The 19,403-nt window shown below is 36.1% G+C and overlaps 1 protein-coding gene across 2 annotated transcripts in view; it reads right to left on the bottom strand.

The window, feature by feature from the left end:
* The window catches only part of LOC105042394 (serine/threonine-protein kinase TOUSLED), a 45,837-nt gene that overhangs the window by 3,231 nt on the left and 23,203 nt on the right, over window positions 1-19,403 (bottom strand). For both annotated transcript variants that reach the window (XM_073253519.1, XM_010919578.4), the window contains exons 8-15: window positions 17,166-17,232; window positions 16,377-16,443; window positions 9,161-9,258; window positions 8,816-8,995; window positions 8,412-8,622; window positions 6,780-7,044; window positions 4,590-4,644; window positions 1,490-1,651 (exon numbers count right to left, since the gene is read on the bottom strand). In XM_073253519.1, coding sequence (XP_073109620.1) covers window positions 1,490-1,651; window positions 4,590-4,644; window positions 6,780-7,044; window positions 8,412-8,622; window positions 8,816-8,995; window positions 9,161-9,258; window positions 16,377-16,443; window positions 17,166-17,232 — 1,105 coding nt within the window. The remainder of the gene's footprint in view (window positions 1-1,489; window positions 1,652-4,589; window positions 4,645-6,779; window positions 7,045-8,411; window positions 8,623-8,815; window positions 8,996-9,160; window positions 9,259-16,376; window positions 16,444-17,165; window positions 17,233-19,403) is intronic.

The raw sequence follows: 19,403 nt of genomic DNA, 5'->3' as shown, positions 1-19,403 counted from the left end.
CATTGTAGAATAAAAGGCCCTGAATCCATCTAGATGAAATGGATAAAAATTAAATTATAATTTTTTGTATGTATATCCTTCTAAACATTTAAATTTTGCATAAATATCCTCATGAAATTACTATTTGTATATATACCCTATAATTTTTTTTTTTGCACATCTACCCATAAGGATATTTTAGTCATATTAAACCATTAATTTTTTAATGACCTTAAATGATGTGGGTACATATGCAAAAAAAGAAAAAAAAAGAAGGATATTTATGCAAAACAGGTATTTTATGAGGATATATATATAAGTATTAATTTTTAAAGAATATTCACGTAAATTTGAATGTTTAGGAGGGTATACATGCCAAAAATCCGAAAATAAAATATATCAATATTATAATTTAACCAATTAAAATGAGTGGTTAATACACTATACTTTATAGATATTCAGATATGTTAAATAGTAGTTCAGTTTGATATATCAATGCACATGATTAATTGCATACAACAATGTAAAGTTATCACTGTGTTATATTTAATAAAGCTCACCTTCAAAACCAGCAGCAGGCGATTTTCATTCAAAGCTTATTTTTTCTATTTGTTGTTAAACTCAAGCCAACTTGTCCAAGTCAAGAAAAAAACTGTCTTAACTAAATTATTAGAACATCATTTGAGTAAGGAGTGGGGGTGGCATTATTCAAAAAAGTTTAATGGACATTTTTAGATGTCCAAATCATTACAGACTCAGACTCAGCCAATTCATGTTTTCTTTTCAGGACCGTCAAGCCACAGAAATCTGACTCGCTAGACCAGGCCACATGATAGGTAGCATTAATGGAGGGCAAAATGATGGAAAATTACAAAATAGGTTTGACCATAATTATTGACAGCCTTGGTCACACATCTCAGGTTTTCAAGTTTCAACTGATGATTCTTAGAACTGACTATTAAGGTGGGTTGAGGCAAAAACTAATTATAATGCAAGATAAACCATGACCATAACCATAACCACCAAGCATTATTCCTACTATTTGGGGTCAGCTTATGGATCCTCATTCACCAAAGTTTCCTATTTAGGGCCCATATCATAAATTAAGCTCCTAACTATTTTTTAATTGAAAACACATGAATAACAAGTCAGGAGTCTCTAACTAATAAGTCAGCAAAACTGAGAAAGCACAGAGTTGTGCAAAAATGAAGATCCTAAAAATTATTATGTCAATAACGATAAATTGCAGATGAAGACCATATGACCGTGAAAGGACTTACAAAGTGAAAAATCTAAAGGGGCTGATCTATCTAGGATCAACTTTCCAGAAAAGCAAATAAATAAATAATTTTCTATCAGTGGAGAAAATAAAAATCTTTGAAACAAAGAAGGCTCCTATGGTCCGTCGAGGGAAATAGGCAGAATGCCACCGAGGGGTCATGTTCACGTCTCATGAGGTAACAGAAATATTACATATGATGAGGATATTCTTAAGAAAGGAATGGCAAACCTTTGCCTCACTGGAGACAGCTGGTTTCTGAGGAAATTCCACCTTGCGTGCGTTAATAATAGTGTCTTCACGAAGAATTCTCTCTTGGGTCTGGTCATGCCCAAACGGACGTTTACCAAAGAGCATTTGATACAAAATTACACCAGCTGACCAAACATCCACCTGCGCACAAGCAAAAGCAACGGTTTAACATACCAAAATATGAGAAGATAACTGTAAATAAATGGCTTATTTAGTTAGTAATCTAAGATGCTCTATCAAGTATTGCAGTCATAAATGTAAGTATTTATCCAAAATATCCAATTGACTCTGCATACTGTAATTACCTCCTGCACGTAATTTAAGGAAAAGTTATATGTGTGTTTATAAAGCTTTTTAATGTGTAAGCTGGGATTTATCTTCAATAACCTGAATGGTCAGCTTAGAGAATAAGACAGTCACAATTTGGGCCACACCCAATCTTAGAGAATAAGACAGTTTGTATGCCAACAAAAAATCAAAGAGGATAGGATAAAGGTCAAAGGCTACATATTTCAGTTTCTAAAGCTTTACACAGCCCCAATCAAGAGATTTTGCTGCTACAAGGTTCACGGAAGCATCAGAACCTGACTTTTTTGAAACATAAAAAGTAAAAAGGTATACATTGAACTTGACATGTTAGCACAGAGAAAAGTCAGGGTCTCTCCTACAAGGAGGTTGCCTAACCTAGAACTGAGAATCGGGCTGCCTAAAAACTGATATATGCTTTTAACATGACCAGATGAAGTTCTAACGATTGTTTATGTTGCTAAACAAATTTTGTTTATGTGGAAGCAAAATTTTGCTTCCAGATGAAGCTTTCCAAGACTTGGGGCAGCCTTCTTCCTAGACGAGACACTTAACCTCAAGTGGCTACATGCAGCTCCTAATTTGTAGACCACATGCATGGGAAGTATTCAATATTCATGACTCTTTCCTATTTAAAATCCTTCTTCTTCCTCTTCCCCTTCCCCTCCTCATTCCTTATCATGCGGTGGTTGCCTAATCAACCCCATTCACAGGCAAGGGCCACCTCTCCTTGCAATCACTGCCTTTTGTGATCACTGTCGACCAGTTCCAATCAACGGACATGTCAACTCTCAAATCCCAGTCATCTGTTCACATATTCCCCCTCACTTAATTCCACCTCCATTGCGTCTCAAACCGGCAGTCTCTGAGTAGTGTTACCCACAACTAAGATGTGGCATGGGCCACTGGCAGTGGAGGGGCAGCAAAGGTGGCAGCAGATGGGCAAGGAGGTGGGCCAGGGAGACCAAGTGGCAGAGATGGACATGGATAGAGGAGGATGGGTTGAATAAAGTAATAAAAAATATAGGCATCTGTGCAACAACCGGTAACCAGTTGTATATGTATTTTTATTTTTTACCCCTATGAACAAAACGGCCAGGATTCATCACATTTTTTCATGCAACTAATAAATGTACCATAGCAAAACTTAATATACTAAGAAGACCAAGGAGAGTTTTGTTATTTCACAAATAAAGGAGAGTTTTGTTATTTCAAAAGATTTGATGGTTTATTTTAATTTTCAGCTTATTCAAAAAGAGATGGGAAAAGAAAAACATCTTCCTTTTCAGACAACAGAAGTTGCAAAACTGGATAACTACTATGGACCAAGATGGACATATCTAGGCTAACTACAAAAGCAGCTGACTAATGTAAATGTTTACACAGTCATGAAATGGACTGAAGATCTATGGAGCAATGTAAGTGTCTATGAGACTATGCTACATACAATAGGTATTCATGGGACTACAATAAAAACTCACACTGCAGAAACAAAGCATGACTGATATTTTCTAAGATGAAGAATCACATTGAACAGGCAAAAACGAAATTAATGAATTGGAGTCATGACCTGAACATTGACTACAGAAGATTTTTCAGAATTAAACCATCCCTTTCCTCCTATTTTAGATTTTTACATTCTTCACACCTCATTGCCACCATATGTTCATGTCAACAAACATAAGCAACTAATTCAAATGGAAAATTTGATAAAGATTTGTGGATGGCTTGCTAATCATGTTACTACTCAGCAAGAGAACGACATAAAAGTGATAGCAAGAAATTCTCTCAAAATGTAGGAAATCTAATTTCGCATGGTTAAGTCTGTTGTGGTTATAAGTGGAACTTACACTGTGCTTTAAACAGATAATGCTGCACATAACATCACATCAAGCATACGATTCTTTTCTTTTACATGAAACCCAGGGCTGCAACAAATTCCCAATTCTTCCTTAAAACAATTGTAATCCTCCATAGATTAGTAATTGTAATATGTTGCTTGAAAAGGGAGCAGACACAGAGGCCAACCAGATGCATGAGCACAAAGAAGTATTGCCACAAAAAAAAAAGGGGAGGAGGAGAGTGAGTAGGAAGCAAAATTTGTCTTGTCACATAAACAACCCCAACTGTAGGAAGAAAAATTTGTCTTGCCGCATAAACAATGATTAAAACTTCATCTGGCAACAAATTAGGAGCTGCACAAAGCCACTTGAGGTTAAGTGCCTCCTCTAGGAAGAAGGCTACCCCAGCTCTAAGAAGTAAAAACAATAACAAACCTAGGAAAAAGACAACATCAGATTGAGGTTAAAAAGGAGAATAAAAGACCAGGGACTAAATCAAAGTGAGAAGGTCCACTAGAAGTCTTCTATTCAGAAAGAAAAAGGGGTAATGCTTGAACAATTGTTCATCCTAAGAAAGCGTGTAAAATGAAACCAAATCATGTATGGAAATGTCGTAATACTACTAAAAAAACAACCAAATGTAAAACAGGGCTGCCTAGCGGCAATCTACGAACATCATGATCAACCAAAAAGGAGAATTGTTTTATGGTAACCTACTAGCTGCAGACAGCTGTTATAATGGTCTCTACTTATAGTTCACATCCAAAAAAGACCTAGACGATTCGAATCAACTTTACCATCGCCAGTGTTTAAACATCAAGTAGATTTGAAGCTTCACATGCTACAAATTTAGATGGCTATAAATTCAGCAGAATATAAATTGGTAGTCCAACTCCCAAAAAAGGACATTTGTAATTTTCATCATTACAAACCTTTGATGATATTAGTGGTGTCCTGCTGAGCTCAAAGCATTCTGGGGGCAAATACCTGAAAATGCATGAGAGAACAAAATCAGGGACAACCACACACGCCACAATGTAAACTCATAGACTGAATTAGATGAAAAACAAGTGCATAACTAAATGGCGGGTCACAAATGAGACAAGCAAACAAAAATCTATTGAATTTAAAACAGATTCATGCAAAGTTGAGATACAAAACATATTATGAACACACAATTATTATAATATTTTTTGTTATCCAATAACGCACAACCAGCATGGTATCCTAAAATTCTATGGTACCAGAGTAAACATGCAGTAGTATTTCAAATTTCAAGAGAATATAGTGCAAAGAACAGCAGTATCAGAAGCCTCTCACAATTGTATGAATTTAAAAGATTAAACTGTAATTAGTAGAGTGGAGCCACAGAATTAAACAGAATGATTGTCACAAATTTAAGAGGGAAGATAACAGAATTATTTGTACTTAGTAAAATTATCTGTCAACTGGTACAAGCAAAATATAAAAATACAAGACAACTATGCCAATCAAATTACAAAAGAAAAGCAAATTCAGGAAGGAAGAATGTAAGGCACCTGAAAGAACATAAACAGAAATGTAAACCAAAAAGAAAGTCTGCACATACTTATGTCAAACCTCCAAATTTAATCAGTTCATTCTGGAAATCTAATAAATACCAACAATTAAAGTTTACATATCTGACAGGTAAAAATCCAATTGACTAACAACTATTCATTTCCAATACATGTTTCAAAGTAATTAATATAAGATTAAACTATTTCTAGATTAGTTAGTGTGAGAATAACCCATTAAGTGGTTTTTTTTTTTGGCCATTATTCAGTTCAAAATGAATCTCCAGAAGCTTCAGTTCTTGGAAGCGCTGCAATAATTCACTGTCATCTATTAGTTAAAAAATGGTCTAGAATCAGATTCGGATAAGATAAAGGACATGTCTGTGTTTTTAAAGAATGGCTAGCAAGCAGAGGTAGCAACTTAGCATAAGTATAGTTTTCTCTTTATAAAATAATAGCAATGACGATGATGATAATGATGATGATGATGATGATCACAGGAGGTAAAAAGAAGTGAATCAATAATAATCCAATATAATACCAATTCAGTACAAGAAAACATTAGTCAACTCAGATCTTTTCTTCAAATTCCTAATAGTACTATATGCAGATAGCAACAAATTTTCACTCTCTGAACTGCATAATTAGTGGAAGATACCACCAAGGAAGACTTCTTAAGAAAGAGCTTAATTTTAAGCAATTAAGTAATCAGTAATCACATACAATTGACCCACATAGGCCCCATTTGACAAAGCTTTTGGAGGGCTACAAAGCACTTTCTGGCCCTCTAAAAGCAGTTTTTTTGGATGGTATAGTGGTGTTTGGTAAAAAATCTAGTTGTTGTTTTGGCTTTGCAGAAAGTTGAAAAAGATCTTCTTGGAAAAAGTTTCATTTTGTAGCTTCTTTCCAAATTGCTTTCTAGCCAATGTTAGAAAGCTGTTTTTGTTTTAATAAAATTTTTCTAGTGACCAAATATCCACTAACAAATCTCATAATTATATCTTATATCATATCACATCATACATATTATTACACTATAAATATTATATTATATTATATTATATTGTACCATATCATATCATATTATATATTATGCTATAGTATTCAATGGTATATTCTAATATTATATTACAATACAATATTATATCACATTATATTATATTCTAATAGCATTATACTATCAAATAATATCTTAATATATAATAATATGTAATGATTATATTGTATTATATTCTTCTATACAATATTATGCAATGTCCTCTATTGTCATTTTATCATGCCAAAAGCACTTTCCCATTTGGGTTACCAAACATATGTTAAAGTTCCATAGCACGGTAGTTCTCACAGAGTAAACAACTTTTTGTAAAAGCTCTACTTCCTGATAGCTCTACTTCCAAAAACTCCAAAAACTGTACTACCAACAGCATCCCAAACAAGGCCATACATTGTGGAGCACTATGAACATATTTCATTTGGAACAGAAAAATCCATACTAATTTTAACTCATGGAATAACATTTATTGTGTGTCCATGTGATGGGAAGAGAGAGGAATAAAGTGCTAAAATAATCAGATGCCATGCTCTCACCAGTATGTTCCAGCTCCCTGGGAAGTCAGTTCCATACCCTGAGATCCAACATCATCCTCCACTATCTTGCTAAGACCAAAATCTGTCACTTTTGCAACACCAACCTCATCAAAGAGAACATTCCCAGGCTTTAAATCATAATGAATGATCTTTTGAGGTCTCTTGTTCAAATAGACCAGGCCTTGAAATATCTGAACAATTATAATTCTAGCTTCTCTCTCAGGAAGAATAGGCGTTGCTTTAAGGACAGCATCAAGATCCTTCCCTGATCAAAATGCGAGTGAATCACAAAAGTAAAATCAGACTCAGATTCCCTCCTAATTCAAATTTTGACAAAACACATTCATATAATTTTATGTAAAATCCAGTCCTAGCATTTCAAACAGATAAAATTTTCTTTCGCGTTTATATAGAAGACTTAGCAGACAATGAGCTGTGATAACAAAATGCAACCACAGTTTAAAAAAAAAAAAATCCATGGAGAAACCTAAGAATACAAGCATAGAGAAGAACATCATCCTACTCAATGCAAATTATTGAAGTAAAGAAATGGAATTCGAAGGGAAGAATTTGCCTTTTCCAACAGGAAACTTTTCAGTCAGAGCAAGGTTGCCAGTGTTCTGCATAGCAGAGCAGAGAAGTCTAAATTTGTATCTTGCAGCAATAATTAAGACTGGTTATTCTCTTAGGCTCGTCTCATATATCCAGAAATACATACTACCGTCAAATATAAGATAAATATGATCCACCATAATCCAGATATACATGCAACTGCCAACCATCATATAAATATGATGCACCATATCCATGCATATCGAAATAATAAGCATTTTGCAAGTGGATAAATGTGTAAGTACCAGGATTTAAGTACCAATTTTCTTGCTTAAGGCATTTCCAGTAAAATTTAAAAAGTTTGCTGCATCTCCCGCAGAAAGGAAAATTAGAAGATGTGGAATCTATCACATGGTATGGTCCACAAAGCTATCTTAGAATCCATGGCAACACAAAATAAAGGGATGACCCAAGTGTCATATTCATGAGTTTCATTTAAATTTCAACCGATGAAGGCAAAAGCAGAAGAAAAATGAGGGAGCACTAACCCCATCCTAACATGGCAGAGACACATGTAGAGAACCTTATTTCTAGGTTTTCAAATACTCATATTTGAGATAGTGTAATTGTTCATATCACATAAAATGATTTCTTGAGGATTTAAAAATACCCTAGAGTGAACCAATATCAGTGGCAACATCTACACAGAACCTCGTTATTGACGCCACTATGGGATTGTTTTTTCCATACCCCATCGAGAACTCCTAAGAGGCCTCTGCAAGTGTTTTATCCCTACATTAGAGTGGATGAATTAGCTGCTATCAGTTCTTCGTGACAGACGACTCTGATTACAATGTAGTACAAATATACACAATTTTCCATGACTGTCACCATAATGACATCCATTGGACAGCGCATGTGGTGACAGCTCCTGAGTGGCCACCAAATCATAGCTGGGAACATCACAAGTTTTTAAAACTCGAAAATATAAGCAGGTAAATGAATATAATATAAGCATAACAAGTTGTTCAATTCAGCATAGGTGAATCAATAAAAATGCCGATCAAGGAATGCACATACCACTGCAATACTCTAAGACAGTGCAGAATGTGTTGTGGTCAATCTCAAAGATGTCCCATAGCCGCACAATATGAAGATGGACCAGTGTCTTATGTATGTTGTATTCACGAATAGCATGGCGTATATAACTTTGCTTCTTCTCTTCACTCCATTGAGCATTCAAACCATGAAGCTTACATGCAACGTATCTATACTCCACCAGATCAAATGCCTGCTTGAAAGTTCCCACTTCAAATCACTGCAAAACGATATATGCTCACCAATGCCTATAAAGGCAAAATAGAAAACTAGGTTTTCTGCTATACGCCCAAGATTAAACCCTGATGAATATGTTTACTATGACATAGGTAACCATGATGGCTCATAGATTTCGTATAATCCACTAAAAGATCTACCAGATTTACCTTGTAAACCTCACTAAAACCTCCCTTCCCAAGAAGGTTCAAGAGAGCATATCGATGATTAAGAATCTGGAAATTGTTGAAGCGTGATCCATCCTCGTCCCGTATTCGCTTCATTTCACGTAGCAGCCTTCCCTTTTCCACTTCATAACGATCCCTCTCTCTTAGATAATATTCTTCTTCCTAAATAAAAGTAGAAAAAAAAATAAAGGACAATCAGATGTATCATACCAACAAAGAAAAATATCAATAATTTGACAGTGCAGCATAGCTTGAAATAGCAAAATGGGAAAAAAATAGACCATATGAAAGAGTTATCATGGACACATATAGCACACAGGAGCTTACACGTTTGATGCTTGCCAGGCGAGATTTACAAATCTCATCCTGTATAAGGGAATCTTCCTCTGACATACCACTTTCCACATCACTACCATCACCCTTATCTAAAAGAGAGAAGAATTGTAAAATGATATCAATGAGTAAATGAGCATCATGGCTGAGTAAATAAGTTGACCTGAAATAATTATAAAGAGGCTTTCTTGTCATTGCATATTAAAAATAGAGAAAATAACCACTTGAACAAAAACAGTATATCCTAGAGCCAAATGGGTCAAAAAATAGTAATTGTTATAGAGAAGAGACTTGCGTCATAAAATCAGATCAACTCTATAATACAGCTAAACAAAGATGATGTGGTTCTAGAGATCAGACCGTCAAGCATCAGTGAATATCTTTGGCATGAGCACAAAAGTTCAACTTATCGGCAGTGTAATATCCACTCTAATTGGACCTAGGCAGTTCAACCATCAGTACTCGCCTGGGTCAAACAGTTCAAACACACAAGACTCTTTTAAACTGGAACAAATTAATCTCAAAACCCTGACAAACCTGTTACAAAAAAATGATCTCCAATCCTGCTACTCCACAATCCCAAATCCTCCTAAATATAATGGCCCCAGCTTCTCCATTTCTCTTCTCTTCCGAGCCTGTATTTCTGATCACCATTAATCATTTCCTGATGCCTGGGGGAGGTCACTTCTCCAATTTAACCTCAAGCAAGGAGAAAGCCATTGCTTCTCCTCCTCCTACTTCTTTTCTTGCTTCTTTTCTCTTCCTTTTTTAGTCTGATTTTATGAGGTGGCATATGGAGGAGAGGCTAGATTTGGGACAAGCTGCTTGTAGTTGAGGAGGAAGTAATAGAACCTAGGCAAAGAGGTAACAAAATCAAGATTTTGGATTTGTGATTGGGGATGTAGAAGCTAGGTTTGAGCCTATGCTTCTCCAGCCAAATCTGACTTAATTGTCCATTAGGGAAGGAAGAGGTAAGGAAGTGAAAATTGAAGTTTGAGATGGTGATTCTTTAAGACTAGATTTGCAAGAATGCTGGAATAAGAAGGGTTGGAAGATGAATATGATGGTGGAGAGGAGACACTGTTTTTTGGAAGGAGAGCGTCTAGACCACGGTTGACCCACAGTTGAACCATTGATCTGTAATCCTACCACCAAGCATGTTGGTCTGGGTCATCAGCCTCTGAACACTGGTTATGATTGTAGACATCCTACAATCATGATAACCATATTGGACAATCTATATCACCATAGCCTGAGTTTGTGTGTTGATCTCTTCAAAGAAATCAACTTAATAAAGCAAGATAAGACAAAGAGTAACCTTGAAGTATTGACTAGTATATAGTGTTGGCACACACAAGCAATTTTTCAAATGCTTATGGTTATCAAATTCTAAGAAGCAGTGCCATATACTATTTCGCTTTAGTGATTATAATGGCTCAATCAAATGTGTGTAAAATCAAGCTAAAAAAATAAAGTTTATGGATGGTGATGTTGGTCAAATAAAGTTGATGGATGTTGATATTAGTTAAATTAATATTTGCACAATTTGCAATTTGAAAGTCAATATGTGTTGGTGGACCAGATCCTTGGACATATGGCTACTAAGTACTAACTGATGCCTGGCACGGTATGCAAGGATTAGGGTAGTGTAGGGCCATCCTGTCTTTGCATTGGCACAACACGCACTGGCACCAGGCATGCCAAGCACTGAACATAGCTGGCACCATGACAGTGCTGTTTACCATAAAGGCACCAGCACAAGACATATAATGGCACTGCCAATAGTGCCTACGAACACTTTGACAGACTGACATGCCATGTCATGCCCCTGCTTTGCATGTACTAGTACAGATCTAATGGCATGTAGCCTTGCAATGTTATGGATCTAACAATGGACCTGCAGTCTGATATATATCTATACATAATCACATGCTTAAACACCTTATCTTTTCTGAAAAGGTTTTTCAAGAATCCTTATGTTTAATGTCTATTATCAAGCAAATTTATGGTAATAGGATACAAATTGTACCCCTCCAGGAGTTTACATTGTTTCCTTGTTTCCTCACGTTGATCTAAAAAATAGTTTAGAGTCCCCTAGAGCTTTCTTTTTACTAATTTTATAATCCATTACTCTTTATACATGCATAATATAGGCAATAATTTTGTCTTTTAATAACTTATTTGTTTATTTTTCTTACACTAATTTTTGCTGGCCCACTTGGGGACCAAACCCGAGTTTCAGGTAAGTATCAGTCATAACATGTTGAACCTGACCCATGTCCGGCCCCAGACTCAACCAAACCCAACAAATGAAGGTCAAAGTTGACCCAAGAGGACCCTTGGACTCAATGTGGATCATATTAACCATTATGAGTAAAAACTGGATAGGATCTAGAAGTATGATCTATCACATCAGGAAGCCGAATTGCATGCCAAACTTCATGAGGCCATAACTTAGTCATATAATGTCCAATTGTGATGATCTTTTTTTTTTTTTTTGAAATTCTCATGTATTTTTGAGATCTACAACTTTGGGACAACCCTTAAAACGGTTAAATCAGGCCAAAATTCTATTGTTTGAGCCTTGAAATAGGCTGGTCAAATCAAAACTTTTCTTTTCGAAAGACTTTAACTGAAGATTATCTTCCCAGCTGTAAAGAATTAGGAAAATGATAGAAGACAAAGTTAATATACAAGCCGAGATCTATCTCCTATAGAATTTTAGTATTTTTTAATGATTTTTTATATTAATCATGTTTTTTTAGAGATCTAGCCCTATTTAAACTAGAAAGAGAAATTCAACATAAATTGTTCAAGGATGGACATCCTTCTAGACGATAGAAGAAGAATATAATCCCAATTGAGCAAGAACAGACATCACTATTATAAATAGAGGCCATGTACTCCAGTTTTTGTGTATGTGGAGAATCAATGGAAGAAAATGAGACTTAAGCCCAACTTCTGATATTCTTCCATCTTCTAATTTTTTTATGAGAGATTCGAGTTGAGTAGATTGAAAGAAATCTTCCTTCTCTCTGATTAGATTAAATTAGATTGGTATCAGAACATCGGTCCTCTACATCTATGGGGGCCTTACTTCATGGTCCAGATGCACAAGCAATACAAGCAATCAAGAGAATGGCTATCCATGCTTCAAGTACATCGAAGGATAAAGACAAGTATGATTGCTAGTTCTTCCTCGGCAAATGATGAGATGAAGGAACATCTCACACAACTAGATGAAAAGATTACTCAACTCACCGAGATCATCTCCAAATTGGCAATACCAACACACGTACAAGCACCAGCAAATTCTATTAGAAGCTATCTCCTACGTTTGGAGACGAAGATCCTCCATCCAATGAGGATGAAGAGCAACCGAGAGGTATACAAAATCTCTCTTCAACTATTTAAAGTTGAAGCTCAAATCGAGATCCCCATATACAAAGGGACTATTAATGTAGAAAGAGTAGATAACTAACTCGATCAGTTAGAGACCTACTTTACCGTATATAGATACTCTACCATCCAAAAGATAGCATTTGCTCATCTCAAGCTTTCTAGTCATGTTCGTACATGAAAAAGAACGGCATTTCTAATGTTAAATGAAGAAATTAAAGGGTCTAATCAAGAAGCAGTTTTACCCAATCGGCTACAAGAAAGATCGATGCATTAAATAGCAATACCAACAGTAGAAGTATGATCAATCCATCCAAGACTACACCAAGTTCCATAGGCAAGCTATCTCACTTGGAATCTCTATTATTTGTCATGCAATTTTGTAAAGTACGTTGGAGGTCTCTATAAGAGCATCTAAAAGAAAATGAAGCTCTTCAAAGTTAAAAACATCAACAAAGCCAACGTGAATGTCCTGGGGATTGAGGAGAAGAATCGACCTAAAGAAGAGAAGAAAGGCAAGAAGCACATCAACATGACTCAAAATTTATTGTCATCACTGCAATCTTCGCAACCACATCAAGGAGGTGTTAGAACCTTCATCCTGAATGAAAGCCGAAGAATGATACTAAGAAGAAACGGAAGGTAATCCTCAATGCTATAGAGGTTGAGAAGCTGCCCAAACATGAGCAAGCAAACTCCAAACGGAGCTTGATAGGAAAGAAACCCGAGATAGCAGAGAAGGCAGATCTAAAGGCACAAGAGAAACTCTTTCGCTTAAACATCTAGAAGAAACAGAGCATTATCAAGACTATTTTAGATCATGGAAGCCAGAAGAACCTTATCTTTGAAAATCTAGTTCAAAAGTTGATTTGCAAACTAAGCCTCATCCATGTCCTTATCCTCTTAGTTGAATTCAAAAGGATGTCGAGTTGAAGATCATCAAGCAATGTACCTTCAAGTTTGCCATCACTGAGAGGTATATTGATGAGATAACATGTGAAGTTTATTTGGATGTTTGCCAGATTATCCTTGGGAGCTCATACCTTTGGGATCAGGATGCGGTCTTCTACAAGTGATAGAGGAAGTATCACCTTGTAAAGGACCGAAAAGAGTCCTTGATCGGTGCCTGTAGAAAACAAGTAAATGTAGACCTTATAATTGCTACCTAAGCAAAGCGAATTGTTAATGCTTGCAGCAAGTTCGTGATGATGGTATGAAAATTGAGAAGCCGATACTAGTCATAAGGGGCCAACCTCTCATCCCTTGATTCCACCAAGCGATCAATCGAGATCGAGATCAACAAGGAGTCGTTGTAGTCATTATCAACAAGTACATCAAGAAGCACCCTTACCACAAAGTCCAGATTTAGAAGCATATTAAGTCGTTTGTTGAGATTGAGAGCAAAGAAAACCAAAGCCAGAAACCATCTTCGAGCTAAATCAGATGGTTCCACCGCTAGATGGAGAAGCAGGTCTTTCTCCACTTTCAAGTCTAATTTAGTGGGAGCTAAATCCCCTAAATAGAAGAAGCCTCGATCCAAGAAGATTCTCAGACTCGATGTGGATCATTTTGGTAATACAAATAAGAGCTAGATAGGATCCGCAGATAAAATCCACCATATCAAGAAGTTGAATCGCATGCCAAAATTTAGAAGACCATAACTTGATCATATAATGCCGAATTGTGATGATCTTTAAAAAAAAATAGGTATCTTTTCAAAATCTACAACTTTGGGCTGGCCCCCAACAGAACTAAATCAGACCAAAATTCGATCCCTTGGGCCTCGAAACGAACTGGTTAAACCAAAAATTTTTTCTTTAAGAAAGACTCTAACTGGAGATTATCTTCCAAACTGTGAAGAATAGACGAAGTGATAGAAGATAGTTGATACAGAAGAATAGACGAAGTGATAGGAGATAGTTGACACAGAAGTCGAGATTTATCTTCTATAAAATTTCAGTATTTTTGTAATTTTTTTATATCAATCATGTTCTTTAGAGATCTAGTCCTATTTGAACTAGAAAGTGGAATCTGACCCAAATTATTTGAGGATGGATGTCCGTCTAGAAGATAAGAAGAGGAATTTAACCAAAATTATGCAAGGATAGACCTCACTGTCATAAATAGGGGCTATATACCTTTGTGTATGTGGAGAATCAATGATAGAAAAAGGGACCTAAGCCCTACTTTCATAATTTTTCCATCTTTTAAATTTCTTTTAAGAGATTCGAGTTGAACAAGTTGAAAGAAATCTTTCTTCTCCCTAATTGGATCAAAATTATAGGTCTTCACATACCCAAACCAGACTTATTACTCAATGTATCTCATAGTTTATCACCAATTAAGACTAGAATTAATCTAAAAGCCTAGGTATCAGATTGAGAGCTAGCCAGGCTGACCTGATACCACCTCCAAAGAAGAAATGGTAACAAAGTTATGAGAATGTGTCCACTTAAAATTTCAAACTTTTAACTGTCTTTATATGTTTTAAAGTGTTTGAAGTTGTTTTGCATCTTTTTTTTTCATTTAAGAATATAAAACTATTCTATAAAATATAAAAACAAAAGTATTTGACATATTGCTTAATCATAATAAAATTCGATCATGTTCTAAGCAAAAGAAATTCTCCTCAACTCCCAACTATTAGCTAACATTGACTTGCCAAATTAATCCAGTATTTAGTAATGGGCTATCAATTATGACCAAGCTTTCTATAGATGAGAAGATTTAACTATTTAACCAAATGCACTTTTCCATTCTTTATTACAACACTATCACACTGCAATAGGTAAAGCAATTCCAATTGATGTAGATCCATGATGTTTAAATTAACAAACCTGTATAGTAGTTTATGTACTATGAGTCGACAATAGAGTAATGCTTTCGACCACAAAAATGACCATAGAACAGTTTCACATTACCATTATTTGGAGCAATGAAAAGTGGAAAACCCAACAATAGATAATTTTTGTAAAACTATGATACAAGATAAATGCAAGTGAGCATATGCATATTGAAGATCAGGTTATTCAACCAGCAGCAGCAAAAAGTGCAATTCTGGATCTTGGAGTCCCCAGCTTTTTGACTGGCATCTATAAACATTTACAACGACCGGCATCCATGCATCTATAAACATTTACAACGACCGGCATCCATGCATCTATAAACATTTACAACGATGAGTTGCTAGAAAGGGGGAAAATAGATCTAATATGGCCATAAACAACAAGCTTATCCCAACTAAGCTTGGTTACTAATCTGTATTCGTTCATTTGTAACAAGAACCACATCTTCTATCACCACTGCAGCTTTTCCAAATCCTTTCACACAATGTTTATAAAAGATCTAATCCCTACAAAACGCTTAAGTAACAAAGCCAATGACCTCTGGATTTGAAGTGACTTGCCTTGGAATAATAATAGTGATCACTGTACCAAAAGACAGCTAATTGGCCAATAGGACGGGCAATGTCCGGATTTCTCATTACTATAGTCTATAGCAACTAGCAAACATTTGACTTCAGTTGGTTAGGCTTAATAACTACATCACGCAGAGAAGGATATTGTACTTCAATAAATGCAAGAAAGCTAAGAGCTTTTTCACCTACTGCATCTCTGCATATGGCCACTCCTCTTTTATACTACCCTCAAAAATTTTACATTGCAAGGTACACTAGAATGGGTGCATGAGACATGAGCATGTGCAGTTATGCACCATAAAAATACATGCCTCACCAATTCAGAGGTCAGTTGCATGAACATAAAAGAGAGCTAAAAAAACATAGCAACAAACCGGTAAGCAAGAACTATACCATGTTGCCGTTTTTTAAGTGATTTTCTGTGCCTCTCAATCGCCTCTTTCATCTCCAGCAAAGATCTCTACATGTGGAAAACAAAAACATCATAAGTCACATTTTTATGTGAAATGCACAAGAACATCTACATGGGCAGGTGATGAAAATTGTGCACTAAGATTTAATGCAAGAAAAGCTACACTTGCAGTAAACCAGTGCATACATGCATAATATATACAAATATCCAATAAAGTTGAGGAAATCTAATACATTTTGCCCATGATAAAATACATATTTTCATCACTATTATATAACAAAAAATGACCATATTTAATATTATCAAACTTTGCTGTATCTGCAATTCAAATGCAATAAACCAGCAGTCATGTGGATATAATAAACAGCTAAACATGCTGATGCTGTTTCCATATAACATCTAAATATATAGCCATCATGCAGATGAGTCTCATTTTTAAGTAATTAACAAGTCCAATCATAAGATCATGTAGATGCATATTTTATGTTTAATAAAAACCAAAAATTCTATACAACAGTGAAACACTGACAACTCTGCACCATGGTCTATGAAAATATTGCCCATTGCAGCAAGGTATGTAGTAACAAGTTCCAAGTAACATTACTGGCAGACCTTGCATGGTAACACGCAAATGTCATTCAGCTCTTAAACCAGACACAAAGCATAATATGCAATGCAATCTTGTTTATCACATTATATCGATAAAAGAAGTAAATATTTACATACATATGGTGAATCTCAATTTTTATCTACTAAAGGAAAAAACTTACAAGATGAGAATTAAGATCCTTCAATGCCTGACCATCCTCCCATGTCTCAGAAATAACAGTCCCAGCTCTGCAGTTTAAAAGAGAGCATATTGTTTTTTTTTTTTTTTTTCAGAAAAAGCAGGGCCAAGTGAGCACGTCATAAAACCAGAAAATGGAATATGATCACCATAAATCCTCCATGACGCACATGGATGCTGGGGGCATAAAATTGACAAAAGGATGGCTGTCAAAGGAATTCCCAAAATTCAAATACAGTGATACAGGTTTATATATTTACATAAAAGGGCACATGTATACTCCGAATATGTTTGGTTATGTATGCCCATTATATGCACTGACATCTGAAAAACCTAATGACTTGTTTGCTTTCAAACTCATTACTCATATCTGGTTAAAGTAAAAAAAAAAGTAAAAGCAAAAATGAAAAACCTTAATTGCAACCATGTGATCAAGTTATTTAATAGGTTCGACAAAATTAAATTGGAGCGTAACAAGATAACATCATAACATGTTCATTATAAACCAACACTGGCATTAGCTCAAGAACTAGATCAGTGATGGTTGTCAGTTCCATTCCTAATTTGAAATATGCCTTCCTATGAAGCACATTTCAATAATTGAATGGCATTCTCTTTTACCATCATCATTCCAGATAACAAATTTAGATTCGCAATGGATAATCTAATTCACAACCTAATGCCACCATACAACATATGACACACGTTAGAGATGGGCCAAAAACTATGTCATGGACAAATGAGGTTAACAGATCATTTATGTGCTTGTGCAAGTGTGGAGTTAGCACATGAATGATGTGTGTTTTATGTGCTGTCAGGTGTTTGTCACTACATAGACAACATCCAAATGTATTGGCTCAGGGGAAAAATGAGTTTAAGACAGTGGAAGACCTTCAGATTTTAGAATGTAAACCTTGTACGGAGAATTATGCTCATGAACAGGATTAGTAAAAAATAACAAAGACGAACCAATATTATTGTAAAGTTCAAAAGTTGGAATATTGTAGAACAAGTGAAATGATATATTAGTCTAAACAAGCATGATTTATGTCATCTAGCAAGATGAATTAGTCATCAAGTATCTGACCTTGGAGAACTGAGAGAAATATGCTTCCTAGTTGCTTTTAAGTTAATCAGTGTATGCGAAAAATCAAATAAAAGATTCTCAACATTGGTTAAAGCAGATCTGGTAGATCATTTGGCAAACTGATGGTGGCATGCCTTATCGAGAAATGTCTTTAATTGTTAATAGATATCGTGCTGGCTTATTCGCTGCATCCACATATAGATCTCATGTAACTCTACAAGATTAACATAACATTTATAGAGGGACTACACAAATCATCCCACAACCTCAACCAACCTAGTTTGCATGACCTGCAAAGTCAATGTAAAAATATGTTAATTTTCTCAAGATTGATGTTGATGGTTTTCCTGTAAACTCAGATGTTTCTTAGACTCATCTGTTACTTGTTGCTAACCATCCATTTGCTTCGGAATGAGTGTATACATATGAGACCTTCTCAATGAGGTGCTCAATGGAGTGAAAAATCACTCAGCTTCTGCAGCACTTTTTCAAATTTTCATTTTCCCATCCAGATTATTAAATGCTTGTCATGGCCTTGAGAGGGGACCTCTCACTGAAGAAATCTTTTTTTTGTTTGTACCCCTTCATAAGGGCTCTGAGGGGTTTGTTCTTTTCTTTTCCTAACTTTCTTGAGTATCTACATCAAGATTTGCCATACCGTGCCGAATCGGCCGGTACACCCCATCTCGTACCGGACCGATGGGGAACCGGCACGATTCGGCCGGTAAAATCGGTACACCGGCGGTACCGAAGAATAAAGAATGGAAAGTGAGAAAGAGAGAGAGAGGGGAGGGAAGAGAGGGAGGTGGGAGCCGCCGGAGGCCGGCGGTGGCCGGCTGCGGCCGTCGGAGGGCTTCCGAGCCCCGTATCGCCCGATAGGGCTTTCAAGAGAGCAAAAAAGAGAGAGAGAGCGCTCGGAGGGGGGGCAGGAAACCTATCGAACAGACGGTGCCTCCATTGCGAGGCTCCCGGTGGCCGACGAGCCGATGCCGACGGCCTAAGGGCGGTCAAGCGGGCGGAGCCCCTCCGCGGCTCCGCCCCCTTCTTCTTTTTCAAAACAGACTACGTCTGTTTCGATTTTTTCTTTTTTTTTATTTTAAACTTATGAAGTCGGCAACTGGGTTGCCGACTTAA

The sequence above is a fragment of the Elaeis guineensis genome, chromosome 3, assembly GCF_000442705.2.
Source record: "Elaeis guineensis isolate ETL-2024a chromosome 3, EG11, whole genome shotgun sequence".
Classification (NCBI taxonomy): Eukaryota; Viridiplantae; Streptophyta; class Magnoliopsida; order Arecales; family Arecaceae; genus Elaeis; species Elaeis guineensis.
Note: the sequence above shows the minus strand (reverse complement) of the source record. Positions and strands in the feature narration are given on the sequence as shown.